This window comes from Octopus bimaculoides, chromosome 1 (genome assembly GCF_001194135.2).
Source record: "Octopus bimaculoides isolate UCB-OBI-ISO-001 chromosome 1, ASM119413v2, whole genome shotgun sequence".
NCBI classification, from domain to species: domain Eukaryota; kingdom Metazoa; phylum Mollusca; class Cephalopoda; order Octopoda; family Octopodidae; genus Octopus; species Octopus bimaculoides.
This window is the reverse complement of record NC_068981.1, coordinates 66,541,080-66,560,305: the sequence shown is the minus strand read 5'-3', so window position 1 is coordinate 66,560,305 and position 19,226 is coordinate 66,541,080. Positions and strand designations below refer to the sequence as shown.

General features: G+C 35.8%; 1 protein-coding gene across 1 annotated transcript in view; it reads right to left on the bottom strand.

Moving 5' to 3' along the window:
* LOC106870687 (EKC/KEOPS complex subunit Lage3) overlaps window positions 1–18,991 on the bottom strand; it is a 219,895-nt gene extending 200,904 nt beyond the window's left edge. The window contains exons 1-3 of the mRNA XM_052967331.1: window positions 18,972–18,991; window positions 8,495–8,608; window positions 2,330–2,458 (exon numbers count right to left, since the gene is read on the bottom strand). Of these exons, the coding sequence (XP_052823291.1) occupies window positions 2,330–2,458; window positions 8,495–8,601 (236 nt within the window). The 5' untranslated portion in view covers window positions 8,602–8,608; window positions 18,972–18,991. The remainder of the gene's footprint in view (window positions 1–2,329; window positions 2,459–8,494; window positions 8,609–18,971) is intronic.
* Between the last annotated feature and the right edge of the window lie 235 nt (window positions 18,992–19,226).

Sequence of the window (19,226 nt, the reverse complement as noted above, 5' to 3'; positions counted from 1 at the left end):
TGTAATTCTAAAATACACTTATTAAAACAAGAGCACTCAGAGAGCGCAAACCCCTGCCAAGGTAACACCAACGTCCTTTGAACGATTAGCCGGAGATGATTTTTAAAATGAGGGTATCTGAAATAAACTCGACTGCTCTCACAAACGTGAATACTAAAGAAGAACCCGACCACTCTCAAAAATTACGTAAAAATACCGGAAAAGTTATCCAGAATCCTTGTCTGGTACCGGATCGACCTGAAAATCACATCACTTCAGGATGTAGCTAATTCTTAGATTCTAAATAACATGAAAAACGCATACAACTTCCACTTCCTTCTTGTTTTCCGATCAACACCACTTCAATTCAATAAATGATAATCATCAATTCATAAAATAAATACGAGGTAAAGTTTGCTGTAAAAATAATTCAACAAACTTCAGCCAATCCTTCCTCTCTATAATAGCAACTCACATTTTTCCTCCAAATATCAATCTCATCAAATTCACCAACTTAGAAAGTCCAGAGGTTATGGACACTGCCTCCACAAATCTGTCTCCATTTTCATTTTTTTTAATGTTTTATATAAGGAGTTGTCACAAGTTCGATTTTTGTTTAGGGTTGATTCATCTACCTCATGACGTACTAAGACTTATTTACATTTCTCAGGTTTCATTCACCATTTAACAAACATATAATATGCAAATCGGAATAGGACCTCAAAGCAAGACTTGATTTATAATTGTAAAACAAACAAGGGAGGCTACTTAGTTCTTTAATGACAGGTTACGGTTCACCTCAATTGAAAATATTCCCACCGTATCGCTGATGTTGTAATACTTGTAATTTCTAACTTAGACATAAACTCACAAACTGAGGTAATGATGTATGCTTGCTACATATTTTTCTGACCAAGAACGGAAATCAAACCTGGCAGTATTTCTGTTCAAACTATACATCATCAAAATTTAACTTCCATTTTCCATGCTGGCATGGGCTGGATGGCTTGACAGGAACTTGCAAGGCCAGGGACCACACCAGGTTCCATAGTCTCTTTTGGCTCGGTTTCTACAGATGAATGCCCTTCCTAACACTAACCACTTCACAGAGTGTACTGGGTGTTTTTTTACGTGGCACCATCACCAGAGACTTTATGTGACACCAGCACCAGTGTATTTTATGTGGCACCATCAAAAGAGCTTTTTACGTGACACCAGTATCCACACCAATGCTTTTTAAGAAGCACTTTGGTATTAGGATCTCAATTCTTTGCGCTGGATGGGGCTTCTCGAGTACAGCAATGAGCCATATACCTTGGTCCTCAATCATCTCCTTCTTAAAGTTCAGGGTTTTGAAATCGGTCTTCAATACTTCATCCCATGTCTTCCTGGGTCTCGCTCTTCTACAACTTCCCTCCACTTCAAGAGATCAGCACTTCTCTTTCATCCACATTACAACTGTCCTCTTTCATCCACATGACATGACAAACCAGCTCCTAAATTATTAATCATAGAATTCAAATTGAATGTAACCCTTATTGTTACCTAAGAATTCCTCGCAGATATTCAAATTTGTGCATATATTATCCTATTTAATGGTTTTAAAACATAAATTAACTGCAAACAAATGAGGTTACATGCAGTGTTTGTACAGTAACACTAAATTTCTGTTGGGATACGGAGTTATTTCCCCTTAACTTATGAGCGAAATAACGTTTTAGTATTTCTATTTGTTAATCAGAGTTTTGTATTATACATATATCATATACCTACTTGTTATATTCCAATAAAAAAAAATTATACAACTTCTCTACTTCATTGCAAAGCGGGAAAAAACTGCAGCGAAGCTAAATATTCTAAAATGTATTTATATGCTATAGCACAACTTGGAATTCCGCAAACAGAAGTGTTTAAGCACCCCTACACACACACAAACATGTGTGCGTGTATGTGTGTACACCTTAAAACAATACATACTGCTAGCTTTAACTTAGGTAATTAGAAATTATTCATTATCTGTTCAGAGCAAATCTACTGTCCAGCTCATCAAACCACCAAAGTGCGAAACAAAATCAAAGTATTAGGTATTTCAGATGATCTAAATGATATGACTAAGTTTATGGTTAAATAATGTCACCTCAATAACATTTTGTTATGCTGCAAAGAAATTTTGGTATCTTTCTTCACAAAAATAACACAATAAATAAATAAATAAAACCAGCTGAATGTATGCACAATACACAAGTAATATGTACCTACCCCTTCGTATATAAATAAAAACCAATAATTGATTGTAATGAGCAAAAAGAATAAAGCACAACTTAAAGAATATATACGTAACTGTACTTACACCAGTAGTTTATTGTCCTGAAGCTTCATCTCTTTTCTCACATTGCCACGTTTTGGTTCTTTGTCCACACTAAGCGTGCCAAAGGCTATAACTGCTTCAGCAGCAGTTTGGAATGGAATTGAAATGTCACCAAAAAACAATCAAGGAAAAACATCATGCAACGACTGAAATCAAATACTCTAGTGAGTATGTTATTTCTACATGAAAGGTGAAAAACATGATCTGCTCCAAGCGAGGAGAAATCAGAGGTTTTATTTGTATTATTTCTATGTAACACTTTCTGCAAAGTTCACCAACAAACACAAATGTTATCAGACTATAGTAACCTAAGATTTAGGAGTTAAACATGTTGTCATCTTTATTAAAGAGAGGAGAAAAGAGTCGTGCCTTTAAAGCAAAAAAGCTGCAGATGATGATGCCAGATGGACACTGGGCAGTTAGTTAAAAGGTGAAAAATATGTATCCTGTTATAATTATGTCTGCAGAAAGCTCTCAACTGCAAAGTAGTTGATTTAATCTGAAGCCAAATTTAACACCACCATCTGGCAGCCTTTAGTGAAGTTCCCCGTTGCAAGCATCTGAACAATTTTCTTGCCTGAGAATATCAGCATCTTCCTCTCATTCTCTGATCTGAGAGGACCTGCAAAACTTTCATGCACACTGCTTTTCCTGCTGTAAACAAGCCTACCTCTTTTTAAGTAATGTTTATGGACAGAATAATTCCCTACTGAATAGGAGAGTAGTGATCTGAAAAGGTTCAAGCCTTTTCATTAAGAACTCTCAATAATTTTTGTAAAGAAATAGACTTATTTCAGTCTATAATTTCTAAGCATTAAAAAACAATGAACTTTTAAACACATTCTGTGCCTCCCATATCATTCTTGTCAATCATTTAAAAGAATACTCTGAAATATACATGATCCGACACAACTTTTATCATTGGTTTCTGAAATATTTGTGTTTTGTGATGGGTTTCTAGCCAAATACCTAATCTCCCTTCAAGAAAAAGCTATAATCATAACCATAGCATCGCAAACCTGCAATACATTTAAGTTTTATAGCACTATCACTGCTTACAGCAATAAACTACACCATCCTGTGGTATTTAGTTATCAACTATTTCGACTGGGCAGTTAAAGGTCAAGTGTTTTGGCCATGGACACACCACAGAGCCAATAATCAGCAAGGGATTACCACTTCTCTCATTGAATAACACCTTTACCCTAATGAGCCATCTATCTCCTCCATAACAAATACACGTTTTCCTTTTTCCTTTTCCCATAAGCTATTTGCCCTGCAGTAGTGAATCTAAGGTAAATCAATTTAACAGAACCTCAACTGGTAGAATATTTGAAAATAATACAAGCGGCATAAATTAATGTATACAAAGGTTATTTCCCTTTACACATTTTTACTTTTAGCTAGTTAATTTATACTGGCATTCCTTTTATTTATTTATTTTTTTTTTTTGTAAGTGGGCTTATGTACAAGTTAATACTTTACTAATGTTATTTTCATTTCTCGTGGTTCTGGATATGTATTCTACCAAAGCTGACTTTACTTTTGCGCACTCTGAGAATCAACTACATCCCCTCCTCAAAATCTAGTCTAATAAGGCACTACATTTGCTTTCTACACAATTTTTGCTTTTTATTTAATGTAAAATGTTTTGAGACAGGGTCTGACACGATCTCTTCTTTTATTGAAATAAGTAAATGATTACAATATTGATTTCAAGCTTTGGCACCAGGGCTGTGGAATCTGTTACACAACACCTTTGACTTGGATTCACCAATTCAAAGAAGGCAACATGATCCAAGGGACAGAACAATGACAGAGACCAAGGATATGTAAGAAAAAAGGAGCAAAAGTATGATGGTATACAGTGAGACAAGATGATAATGGACAGAAGGGGAAAGGTATAGATAGGGTGTTCAGGAAGAATTAGTCCAAAGAGGCAATACTATGATGGCAGAGAGTGTAACAGGGTGAAGATAGGTGGTTTAGGAGGGAGTGATGGTAGAGCATACTGGCCACTGCTTCTAGTATATAACATGAATTTTATTATCATCATCAACCCAAGGAGGAATAAACAGCAAAGTAATCTTCAGCAGGATTTGAATTCAGAACATAAAAGAAATGTGCCTATATATTACTGGGCATCAAACTCTGATACTCAACATTTCTGCTAATCCAAAATCTTACTAATGTTTACCAGATTTTTAAAGGATCATAGCAGAATATGGTGAAAGTTTTCTGTGATGGAACAAACAGCTAAAGTGAGTAGCTGCTGCTATCAGAAATGAAAAAAATATTGAAAGAACTAGACGATAGTAAAAGAATTGGAGAGTCATGCTCTTGCTGTTATTCAGTTTAGTTCCAATCAAACAGGTCTATGGCCCATAAGTTAATATCAAAACAAGGTGCAACACACAAATGTATTATTTCAGATATATCTAAAGACCATACTGTAGTACTTAAATATAGAGGGTGGTTATCATTTGCCTAACAGTCTTATAGAGTCAGTGATGAAACGAGACAGCTTATATGAAGGGCAGCAAAAAGATAATGTTAATTCAAATGGATGTGATACAACCAGTAAAGCAAGGTGCATCTGAGTCTAGATGATTCTTTAGTTCAGTAGTTCTCAACCATTTTTTTCCTGTGAACCCCTTTGATTACTATTTAACTCTATCGAGAGAAATGGAGGTAGTATGCTCCATTGGATGCTCCGTTGGGTGTGCAACATCAGTGTCCATGTACGACAAAGTGCAAACGTACTGAGAGAAAAGTTGGACATAAGATGAATCAAATGTAGCATGCAAGAGAGAAGACTACGTTGGTTTGGACATGTGATGCATATGAATGAGGACAGCTGCATAAAGAAGTGCCCATCACTGGAAGTAGATGGTACCCGCAGAAGAGGGAAACTCAGAAAGACATGGGATGAAGTGGTAAGGACCAATCTCAGGATGTTGGACCTCACGGAGGAAATGACAATGGACCAAGATGTCTAGCAATATGAAGTTCTTAAGACTCGCACATATCAACAAAACTGAGTTCTAGAAGCACTGTGTGTCCCACCCACACTTAACAAAATTTCTGACACACTCTACCACAACAAACCAAACTGCATCTCTTCTCTTCCTCCCATTTCCACTTCATTCACTATGCTTACCTCCCACTCCCCAATCCTGTCCTCTTGGCTGTGCAACTATATCATTGCTCTCCCCTCTCTAGCTTCCGACCTGTGTGTTCCACTCATGCCCTGTCTCACTGCATAATTATATTTGCTCGGCACTTTGCCACTATCTCTATCCTGCTGTCTCCCACTCTCTTTCACCTCATGCACTTCCCTCAGATTGGGTAACCATGTATTTCCTTTGCAGCAGTACACCTGTTTCTGTCTTCATTCCTGATCTCTCTCTCTCTCTCTCTCTGGCCAAGTAGCCTTGTACCTCCTCTACAGCAAGACACCTATTTCTGTTTCGCTGCTTCACTATAACCTTCCGTCATCCAACACAAGATCACCTCCTCCAATGTTCCCTCCCCTCACAAAAGAGTTTTTTTGTTTTTTTTATCTTGCAAGTCCTTGGTGACTATGTAAGTGTTTTGCCACATAAAAAGGACTAAGTCCACTCTGTTGAGTGGTTGGTGCTAGGAAGGGCATCCAGCCATAAAAATCCTGCCAAAACAGTTACGGAAGTCTAGTGCAGCCTTCTGCCAGGCTGGCTCTTGTCAAACCATCCCACCCATGCCAGTATGGAAGACAGACATTAAACGATGATGATGATGATGATGATGATGATGAACCCCCAGAGCCATTTGATTTTTTTTAAGAAAATCTCATACTCATATAATTAAACAATATTAGCAATTGTATCTTTTTTTAATTGTTAAAACACTTAGGGTTATGCAGAAGTGTAACCGATTTATTGCTCATAAATTTCAACAACTAATTCTTATATGGAGCTCCAAAGGTCATATGAAGCCCAGTTGAGAACCACCTGTTGCTTCTTGCAACTTACACTAAATTATCTTTTGCTATTCTTTTGTTGATATCTTTTATTGTTTTGCGTATATTATTGTTTCTTTTAATTGGAAATTCTTTCTATCATGTAATAACAATGAAATGAAACAGTTTCATGTTAGAAACACTGAAGCTAGCAGAGTTATGTACCTTGTTTCCTGGTACACCACAATACGTTAAATAACAACAACGGTAGAAGTAATGACCGGGTAGTCAATAATTCAACACTATACTCGCAGTAATTTAACTTTATGTAGGCAATGAAATAAAAGTTGAACCTACGTGTCATCTATCAACGAAAATTAAATCAAACAATGAAGCTGCTAAATGATCGACCTGTTATCAAACGGAGCCACCAGATCCACTCTCAAATCATATCCAACCGTTCTAATATAAAAGAAAAACATAAGATAACGTAATCCTAGTTACACAATGCCCGAGAAATAGACGGGATAGCCACAGTTGGAACATTTTAAATCAGTTATGTCGGCTGACCGGAGACTAGATAACTTAAGCGGGTAGAGTTATGTACCTTACTTAATGGGCTATGCGTCCAACACTAATAACAGCATAAAAATTTCTCTTCGTGTAGCCTATGAAGAATTACCAAATTTACAATCTGTTTATAAAATCTATTTACATCAGCAACTGTACAAACAATACTATCTCTTTCAGGTTCTACTTATCTATAAAGATAATTATTCTGATAATCAGTAAAAGCAAAAAAGTCAGACTACTTTTTTATGTACTTATCGCTTGGTTTTTTTTTTTTCCTTCGTTACTTATAATTTTTATATCTAAATTACAAATTACAACAAGAAAAGCTATTTTTATGAGATACTATTAGATACTGATGCTACTATTTGTTTATCAAACATGTAAAGGAAGATAATGCACAATGAATGCAGATGTTGCTACTGTTACCACAACTACTACTACTGCTGCTGCTGCTGTTGCCATATCAAATTTTTTAGGGTAGCAACCACTAAAAAGAAAGTCTTACAGGTCGAATTCTCACCCTGATTTTTACTCTCAGTTTCACTCATTTATCTCCAATATCTCTAAAGTCTTTCTGAAAAAACAAAAAGACAATCATAAATTCCCTTCATTCCTTTTCTAAAAATCTGTTTTTATGGTTATAAAATGAGTTACATAATCTATTGGGTTGTTACAATATCACCAAGACTTTGCCTTCAGTTATTGTATTTAGGACAAATCAGCTTGGCAGAGACAGTGCAAGGTGGAGCAATGAATAAACTGAAATAGCAGGACATAAACTGTTGACTTATCAGCTAGTTGTCTTATAGCCTAGAAACCTGTTTAAGTGTACTCTCTATGCCCATATAAGAGAATCTTATTGTTGTTTGTTATTCTCCAGTGGTATCATCACCATCATCATCATCTTTTAACGTCAGTCTATGTTCCATGCTGGCATGATTTGGACATGATGGGCCCAAGGACTGCATCTTGTTCCAGTGTCTGCTTTGGCTGGATGCTCTTCCTTATGCTAACCACTTTACAGTGTATACTAGGTGTTTGCTTCATGCCACCAGCACTAGTGAGGCTACCATGCAGTTTGAAAGAGGATGAGTCTCAAGTTACAGCCTAAAGGGACCTAATTGAGAAAGACTTGAAAGTTAACATAAGATTATGATCATGTAAAGTAAATAAAGCAAATAATCTAGAATCCTTGTCCAGTACTGGATCAATCCCAAAATCTAATCAATTTGTGCCAGTTATAAGGCCAAACATCCCTGAAAGTTTCATCTGAATCCATCTAGCGGTTCTTGAGATATCCTGTCCACGGACAAATAAACAAACAAACAAATGCGACTGGAAACAATACCTCTACCTTTGCTAAGGCGGAGGTAATAAAGAATTTAATGAGGATAGAAATCTTTTCTGCAACAAGCACAAGGCTTGAAATTTTGTGGGGAGGAAATTAGTGAATTACATCAACCCCAGTACTTCACTGGTACTTATTTTATTGACTCTGAAAAGATGAAAGGCAATGTTGACAGACTAAATGATGCTAAGCATTTTTATCCAGTGTGCTAATGACTCTGCCAACTCACCCCCTTCAATAAGGAAATAAATACAAATTAATCTAGTATTAACGCAAAAAAAAAGGATACGCTGTCAACCAGTTGCTAGGCAACTGTGTGTTTATAATAGTGACCTCCTCATCTTCCTCACCATCATCCATTTCTTCAAAACTGTCATCTTTAGCATCATTAGACATATTGAATCTGTAATTATAAAAGGAATAAGATGGCTTAAAGTAAATACCCAGAATGAATCCGTTTATTGGGTTTGGGGAGGATGGGATTTCATTGTTGATCCCTCTCCGGTTCTGATACAAAATCTTTTTGTTTAAGTGTTCATACTTAAAACCTCTTATCGCAATTTTAGGTTATATTATGTTCCAAACATCAGCTTAAACTAAATTGAAATAAAAAGAAAAGGGGGTAACAAAAGGGCTAAAAGTAAAATTACCACAATCACCACCATCATCATTACAAGGAGTAGGAGCTGGCAGGGGTCTTGAATAGATGTATTTTTTGGTAGAATTGCATTTTACATGTTTCACTTTGTAGCATCAAACATTACAAATGGTAAAAATGGCACAAAACATTGCCCAGATTTGAGAAAAAAACAGTCCTGGAAATACTTTGTACTAAGAAGGGGACATGTATCTTGAGGGTAATGTATCTTAACCCTTTAGCATTTAAACTGGCTGCTTCCAGCCCAAGTATTCAACCTGTTTTATGTTCAAACCATCCAGATCTGGCCTCTCACACCTACCCTACAATGTCGTTCTAAAAATATACAACCCCATCATCAAAGTTTCTAAGCTATAAGATAATGTTTGATTAATTTTTAAACAATGTGAATAAATAAGCATTACATTTGACAGAGTAATCTGAATGCTAAAGGGTTAAGGCCAAATGTGGCACATTCCATTCATGTCATCTAAATATGATTGATAGTAGTAAAAGTAGTTGATGTGGTATGTATGACTTAGTCCTCATTCTAAACCGCGATCCTATGACCGCAAGTCCGCTGACCTAACCACTGGGCCATTGCGCCTCCACACCACAAATGAACAAAATACTAAAAGAATTGGAGAGTCTGCTAGCGCTGTCATTGTGTAGCTCCAATTTAGTTCCAATCAAGCAGGTCTGTGGCCCATAGTTTAATATCAAAACAAGGTGCAAGACACAAATGTATTACTTCAGATATATCTAAGGACCGTACTGTAGTTGTAGGGTTGTATCATTTGCCTAAGAGTTTTATAGAGTCACTTTAAAACAGAAACAAGGGCAGTTTAAGAAAGACCTTGTAACAAAGATGTTGCTAAGTGTCTGCTAGACAAAAGCATGTCTTACTGATAGTTCAATTCAAGAAAGTAAATAATTTCTGCTTCAGTCTTGAGTAATTAGCATACTCCTTTACTTGTTTCAGTCATTTGAAAGCGGCCATGCTAGAGCACTGTCTTTAGTCGAGCAAATCAACCCCAGGACTTATTCTTTGTAAGCCTAGTACTTATTCTATCAGTTTATTTTGCCGAACCGCTAAGTTACAGGGACGTAAACACACCAGCATCGGTTGTCAAGCAAAGTTGGGGGGGACAAACACAGACACACAAACATATACACACATACATATATATACATATATACGACAGGCTTCTTTCAGTTTCCGTCTACCAAATCCACTCACAAGGCTTTGGTCGGCCCGAGGCTATAGTAGAAGACACTTGCCCAAGGTGCCACACGGTGGGACTGAACCCAGAACCATGTAGTTGGTAAGCAAGCTACTTACCACACAGCCACTCTTGCAAAGGGTAGTGTTTAAAAAAAATGACAAAAAAACCTGTTGATTCTAGTTTAATTAAAACAGTTGAAGGTCAAGTCAGTAGTACACACTGTTATACCTATGGCTAAGACTTAGTTAACATACTAGGTACAGGTGAAAATGTTTTGTTGTAGGTTCAGTTTCACAGCATGGCACCTTGGGGACTATAGTCTTGGGTCAACCAAAGCCTTGTGAGTGGATTTGGTAGATGGAAACTGAAAGAAGCCCATCATGTGTGTCTGTGTTTGTACCACACACACTGCTTGACAACCGGTGTTGGTGTGTTTATGTCACCATAACTTAAAGGTTTAGCAAAATAGACCAAGAGAATAAGTAGCTGGCATCAATTCATTCAATCAAAAATCTTTCAAGGTGGTGCCCCAGCATGGCCGCAGTCTAATGACTGAAACAAATAAAAGATTCTGTGCTGATTTCAAATACTCCCATATACCACTGTTTGAAGAAAGATGAACTCCACTAAACTACTGAATGGAATAACCAATAAGGTTTCAGACTACAAAATCATAGATCTTGTTTACTTCAATTCAAGAAATCTTAAAATAAAAGAACGCAATTTTGACCTCATGCTTCAGTAGTTAGCATAGGAAAACAATAGTAAAAATGAAAAGCTATAGACTATCAATTAGCACATCCAAGTTAGATTGCATGTGCTAATTGATATTTGTTACAAAGGCTAATTCTGGTGCTAATAGCTAAACTATAGACTCTATTTTAATGGAAACAATTGATGGCCAAATCACTAGGACACACTGCATTTTGTTGTTTCAGTAAACAAGCTACATAATTCTGTGTACCTCAATTTACATATCTATTAGAAAGAAGATTCAAGACAAGTATATTTCCCAGAGGGGGAATGTATTTCTTCTAGCTTAGTGCTTAAAAAGACCTTGGAAACATTTATTGCTGCTACTGCTACTACTAGAAAATTATATCGCTTAGAAAGCACTCTATCTTGAATATAGCACACTCTCTTAGTGTTTCTAAGATAGGATGTGAACAAGACACTGAAACATCTATACATTATTTAGAGGCACATTGTTAGGTATAAGATAGAAAGGGTTTAATCATGATGTGTCAAACTAACTAAAAGTTGAGAAGTGTCCATCCTGTGACGAAGCTATATATTACAATTCTATAACTTATTCAAAAAATAAAAATTAAATAGCTTTGGTAAATTCAGTTTGATACGTTATCACCAGCACCATCATTTTCACATCCATGTTTTCTATGCACACATGGATTGGGTAGATATGCAGTAAGTCATACAACTGCTCAGCTTAATCCTGTATCAGTTGACACTGGTTCTTAACCTGGGTGGTAGCATCTCCTTGGAGGCATTATGAGTTTTCAAGGGAACAGTAAATGTCAAGGGAGCGCAGGTGTTTATTTCTTAGAAATAAAATATTTATATCAGGTATAATACTTATATTTTAAACACATTTTACAAAAGAAATTGTCAATTTTAGAAAATGAGTAGCATACTGTGTTATCAATAAGCAGAAAACTTCTTAAATAAATCTAACAAGGGAGATCTTAGACTACAAAAATATTTAAAAGACAATACTGGACGGATAATAAACCCGTGCAAAATGAGATCTACAACCCTAAGACCTGAGCAAACTACATCTTCCCATGTTATTAAAGGAATACTGTTTAATTATCATTGTAACAACACTTATGCAAATCACCATCTTATCAATTAACCAGCTAGCCTCTACATCAATAGTCAGCCTACTAGGAATGATAATCAAATTTTCCTCTCATTACACTATTTTTTATAAAACAAAAAAGGAAAAGGCATATTGGATAATGAGGTTCTAGATGCAATGTGTCTGTATAAAAGATGAGATGATTGTAGCTGTTCCACCTTTGATTACTGTCCAGTCTTGTGCCAGCTCCATTCAGGCACTCCTGTCACTTGTCTCTCATCCTCTTATCACCATATTGTGTGCAACTCCCCAGGCTCTGCACTAAACATTCCATCCAGTACTTCCACCCCGGATGTCATCCCTCTAGAACCTCCTTATATCTTTCCTGTAGATGTAAACTTGAAGCAACTTAAGCAAAATGTTAGTAACATTTATCTCATCAAATCTGTCTTATAAGCACTGCCCTTTCCTCTAGACCCAACATGAAAACCAAAATAATAATGGCACAGGACTAAACAACAATTGAGATTATATATATCTATTATGTATTCATTCAATGTTGACTTTAAAGAAAATTAGGTTTCGCTACATAATTCTCACTTGGAGTTTGTAAAATAAAATAAAATAAAAATGTCTTGTATAGTGTGAGCTACATGCGATCCCACTAGTGCTGGTGCTGCGAGCAAAAGTAACCGGTACTCTTTGAGAAGTTGTTGGCATAAGGAAGGGTATCAGGATGCAGAAACCATGCCAAAGCAGACAATGGAGCATAACACGGTCCTCCTTTCTGTCAGAGCCTATCAAGCTACCAAAAGCATGACAAGGAAAACAAATGGAGAAATATGATTGTGATGTGTATATCCAATGTGTGTGTGTATACATGTGTGTATATGTATATATATATAATCAGAAATATATCTGAGTATGTATGTGCGTTTCTGAACTGTTTATAAATAACATCCCATATCTTAACCTGTCTATTGATTTTGATTGTGTGCTTATTTGGATATATATAAATAAAATATGCGTGCATATGTGGTTTATGTAGACATTTGTTTTGACCCAAGTTAGATCTGATTTAGCAGACTCTATAATTAAACGATTGCCAGGTTTTGACAATCCTGGGATGGAGAAGGGGGTGTTTTTTGTTGTTGTTTTAGGTACGGTGCACAAAAATCACATATTCCAAGGAGTAATTTCCTATAAAGGATGATATTATTTGCAGATTTAGTTGCTATTTCTAGCAACTGAAAGCCTGCATAGATGCTCGTTTATCAGCTTGAGTACATTTGCATGTTTGAAAATGTGATGGGGAAAGTTCTTTGAACATTTGGTGCCCAAAACTAACGCGCCATAATCAATACACAATGCCTTGTGTGGGTATTGATTTCTTAGACACAAGGATATTTGTTAAAGACATCGAACCCAGATATATCGGCATAACTAATGCCGATATATCATTAGGTTATCGAAGTCAAAGTTGACCCCTGAGTTAGAACTTGAAGCCGACAACAAACTAAAGACTGTAACGCATCCAATACAACTTATCGTTTCTCCTAACTCGCTAATAGTCCGTAACTGTATGTAAATAAACTGATTCTGAGATAAAGAATAGTCAAGATGAGGGAGGGAATGAGGTTACGAAAACAGAAGACATGCTACAACTATTGATAGTAGTAGTCACTAAGATACTCTACGAGATGTAGTTGAATAGCAATGATTAGCGATAGCCAACCACTTGGTTCTGGGTGCAGTTCCACACCGTGGCACCTTAGGCGTCTTCTACTATAGCCTCGGGCTGACCAAAGCTTTTGGTAGACGGAAACTGAAAGAAGCCCATCGTATGTGTGCGTCACCACCACCGCTTGACAACTGGTGTTTACTCCACGTAAACCAGCGGTTCGGTAAAACGGACCGATAGAATAAATAACAGGCTTTAAAAAAAATAAGATACATTCTACTAGAAATTCAAGGTGGTGCCCCAGCATTGTCACAGTCTAATGACTGGAAAAAGTAAAAGAATAATTTTAAAATGTAATATTTCAAAAGCTTAGACGAATTGGTGTGTATAGACAACTAAGTTAATTAACCACCAAAATTTGTTGTTGAGACTATACATCGTGAATTTTATTTAGTTTTCCCACTTCCGATTTGTTGGACTTTTCTCCCTCGATTCTGTGTATGCATACAAACACACACATATATAATTAACTTGTATACAGTACATCCGGAATAGGAATTCATATCCTAACCCACTCAGCTGTGCACAACAGTCGTAAAATTTCTTCTAAAGCTTTTCCTATTTAAAATAGTTTTCATTTGTCCGTATGAAATGAACTTTCAGAACTACATGTGTACCAAAGAAATTAGACTGACTGGTTTCTACGAATACAATTTCTTTCACATTAAACCTAAAATAATAGAAAGTACAGAACGTGATTGTGGAATGCCTAATCCTTAAAAAGCAGTAATTTAAACCCTTGAAGCTATATAACATTTGGTTTAAAACAAGCAAAAATACACAGATTAATGTTATTGTCAACTGTAAACATATTAACTAAGCAAGTAACGCGCAATTCTTATAAACTTGTGTTTAATCAAATATCCAATGTTACAAATAAACTATTTTGTAAGTGTAAAACTATCAAGGATATATGAACTAATTCAGTAAAAATGCTTACATTAAGAATAAGTAACCTGTAAAACTGAATTAGATAACTTTTCTCGAATACCAAACACGAAAAGTGAACGATAACAACAAAGATCTCACCCACGTGTGGGACTAATTGCAAAAAACATCCGTTTCCGGTATCACAACAACGCATGCCGGTTTTCTAAACTAAAAATTAGAAAAGGAGACCACTTCCTGTGAGTCAGACAGCTGCTTATTGATTTATATGGATGCACCTACATGCTTTATTTGATCCTGACAAAAATCCAGTTTCTTATCTTGTTTTGGATTTTTTTTCATTTTGTGTATCATTTCTCTTATTGATAGCAGCTATATTTTTCTTTAATATTCAGTCGTTCTGAAATTAGTAAATACTTTAACGTTAAGTCAAAACTCGGACTGAATAAAATACTAAAAAGAAGATAACCTTTCGTTTTAACTATCGAGAAAGTGAAAGAGTGAATTTAGATAGTAAACTGAAAATAACGTGTTCAACAATGATCGACTAACACTCATGGAATTACCTTAACTTTTACATGTTTCAGTCATTGGACTGTGTCCATACTGGAGCACTGCCTTGAAAGGTGGTAGTGAAACGAATTGACCGGAAAGATTTCCTTTTGTAGTCCACTATCATTTTTTTTTTTTTTTTTTAATATGAGACATGGTGGAAAACTGATTTCCTACCATGTCTTATAATAATAATAATAATAATAATAATAATAATAATAATAATAATAATAATGAGAAAGTCATAAAAATTAAGAATTTCTATCAAAACAACTTCATTTCTGTTGTGTCTGGGGGGAGTCATTCTCTTTTAGTGACTTATAATTTAACACAGTCACTGGTAACATTTCCACATTTCTTTTTTATTTTTCATAAATTTTCGTTGCATCTTGCAACCTTTTCAATAGTTTTGACTTATTTCTGTATAATGTATATTCATGTCCCAAGGTTAGACAAATTTCATAGAGTTAGGAAATTTTGGCTGTAGCAGGCAAATTGGGACATGAATAAACATGATATAGAAATCAAATCTTTTTAATAGAAATTCTCAATCTTTATGACTTCCTCATTATTATTTTAAGACATGGTAGGAAATCATTTTACCACCATGTCTAATATTTGTTTTAAAAATTTTGTGGGTTGGTACAAAAGGAAGTCTTTCCAAATGACCCCTGTACTTTCTTTTAAACCTAGTAGTTATTCTGTTTCTTTTGCCAAACTGCTATGTTTCGGGAATATAAACAAACCAACACCGGTTGTCAAGTGATGGTGGAGAATAAGCGCGTGCATACACACGCACACACACATATATATTCAATGAGCTTCTTTCAGTTTCTATCTACCAGATTAACTCACAAGGCTTTGATCGGCCTGCGACTTTAGTAGGCGATACTTACCCAAAGTGCCACACAGTGAGATTGGACCAGAAACTATGTGGTTGGAAAGCAAACTTACCACCACATAGCCACACCTGCGCTTATATAATTAAATCTTTTCTTTGAAAGATTATTTCAAAATTGCTATGTATAGAAGAATATATTGAGGTTTTCATGGTAGAAGCACCTGCAAAAATCATAGACATAATGCTGTTGGTTTGATTAAAAGGAATTATTTTCTGCAACTGATACAGAAAGTGCCATGAAATTTCTTGTATTGTTATAATTAACTATTCGTTATTCGTCGTTATGCTGCCGGGTAACGACCTAGTCAAGATGAAATAGATCTGTCAGCATAAACCTACTGCAATTATCACATTGATATGTTCCAACAACAACCTGCTTTTTTGGTCTTGAAATAAACTCTAATTCTCTTTCACACACACACACACTCTCTCTCTCTCTCTCTCTTTCTCTATCACTCAGTCACTCTCTCTCACTCAATCACTCTTTCCCTCTCTCTCTCCTTCTCGCTGTCTCTCTCTCTCTCTCTCTCTCTGTGACTGTATGTCTCTCTCAACAACAACAACTTGTCATTATAGGGTAAGTCTTTTTTAAAGACTGTGCTGCATTGTCTATTTGTTGAAAGACATGCAGAAACACACACACAGAAATACATACACAAACAACCAAAAAATAACTATGAGTATTACATGTATGCATGTAGTTATTTTTTTGTAGTCTGTGTTGAGTTGTGTTTACAGACTTGCACTTAAAATTGCCATGTTTTTAATCAAAACTTGTTAGTTACTATGGTGACAATACTACTTACGTATCTATTTTCCACACACACTTTCTCTCTTCTCTCACTCTCTTTTCTCTCCTCCTTCTTCCCTCCTTGTATATACATTGTGACAGACGTTATCTCCCTTTTTCCTCACCTTCCCTTCCTTTATATAGATGCTGTGATGGACAGGCAGAGATCAACTTTTCTCTTATAATATAACAATAATAATTCAGCTGTACACTTTAATAAATCAAAACTTTTGGTGAATTACATTAGTTAAGTTCAAATGGAAAAGAGGTTTGGAGGAGTTGGATATGCTGGCATATCCAACATCTCCAAACCTGGAAGCATTAAACATGATTTTTCTCTGAGTCTCGTGTACCCCACTGCCTCACCTTAAAAAGTTTATCTCTCGGAGAACAGAAAACTACTTGTTACCTAGCAGACCAGTGTCAGTACAAAAGTGACAGTTAACAGGTTAACTATTTTAGAGTTCAGTTTCACTTTATTACCAAGTTTCCGACTACCAACTTGTGTTAAATTTGTTTGGTCATTCACTTTCTGGATACTTCAAACAAAAGATTACCTAGCAATTTTTTTTTTTTTTTTTGTAATGAATTAATAAAACAATTACTAAAAGTGGACACCTCAGATGTGGTTCTTGTTCTGTTTTAGCTCCAGGTCAGTCCTGGTCAAGTAAACTTTAGATCAAAAGCATTCCAGTGGTGACCATTCTGTATATTTCTTATTCAACATCATCATCATCATCATCATCGTTTAACGTCCGCTTTCCATGCTAGCATGGGTTGGACGATTTGACTGAGGACTGGTGATTTGTTTGGTGGGGAGGTTAGAACAACTACATTTTTTTTCTTTTTTCTTTTTTTCTTTTGTATGGCCTCTGAGATGTGTGAGAAAGGGAATAGTTCTGGTTTTTTCTCAAACAAGAGATCTAACTCGAAAATTGCAAAAGAGAGGACTCTGCTAAGGGCAACCCAAGGACCTTGTAATACTTTTCAAATGAGCAATAGATTAAGTTTCTCCTTTCAAGAAATCAAAATGTATAGGTAAAGCTGGAACAAATACTACAAGGCATTTTATCCATTGCTCTAATTCTACTATTTAAACGCGGAGCTTGGATATTTGCATTGTAGGTATAAAGTTGGATCTTTAAAATTTTGTCTTTACAGAATGATGTAATATTTCACTATTGAATATATTCTTTTATTGGTTTCAATCATTAAGCTGAAGCCATGTTGGGGAACCATTTTCGAGGGTTTTAGCCAATCATATCCACCCATGACATTAATTTTAGTTTGGTGCTTATCTTATTGAATCCTAAGCAGCTTTTTTGGTGTAAAGTGGAGTAAGATAAGCAGCAACTATTCAGTTCTAAACATCACCAAAGAGCTGTAAAAATAAACCAACGATTGAGCCACATAGCTGTAGAATTATTGAAAATTCAAATCTCCCTTCAAACCATTCCCTGTTATTCTAATTAAATATTACACAGACAATTTAATCATCTATATACATTAATATGGAATGGCCATGGATAGAATGCCTTTGATTAGAGGTCTGCTCAGTCAAAGCAGACTTTTGTGCTATCAATAACATTTATAGAAGCCAATGAGATCTAAAGTTTTATAGGCTACTTAAGTGAGCTTGTAAATAATGGTGGAATATTAATACTAATGTACTCCATTGAATTAGAATTAATCTTTGTTGTCAACCCACCAAAGACCGTCTCTGTTTCTATGATATAAAACATATCATTTTAAAGAGTTCGTATTTTATTCAAAATTATTTACATCAATTTGATATGAGAAGCGTTTGTTGCTGATTTAATTAGTCATTCAAACGCTTTACTTGTGTAAAAGGGAGAATCTATTCCATACATAGTAAGTTTATAGTAATCTAAATAAATATCAATATGCTAAGACCAAATGTGTAATGCTGTCATGTGGTAAGTTCAACTGATGAAAAGAGAGAGAGAAGTGTGTTAGTGGTGAGAGCTAAGGGAAAGGGATTGCTATTATGTTGAAGGAAAAATTAGAGAGATAGAGCCAAAGAGAAAACATGTTTAGCACAGAGTAATGAAGGATAGTTGAGAGGAAAGATAAACAGAATGAGAGAGAGAGAGAGTGTGTGTGTGCAAGAAAGGGAATGCGAAGTAGAAAACACTATAACAATCAACACTACTTCTTGACATAAAGTGAAAAATAATAGATAATAACTTACACAGTGTTGGCACGACGTCGAGGGTTCCGTTGATGCGATCAACGGAACAGCCTGCTCGTGAAATTAACATTCAAGTAACTGAGCACTCCACAGACACGTGTACCCTTAACGTAGTTCTCGGGGATATTCAGCGTGACACAGTGTGACAAGGCTGACCCTTTGAATTACAGGCACAACAGAAACAGGAAGTAAGAGTGAGAGAAAGTTGTGGTGAAAGAGTACAGCAGAATTCTCCACCATCCCCTGCCGGAACCT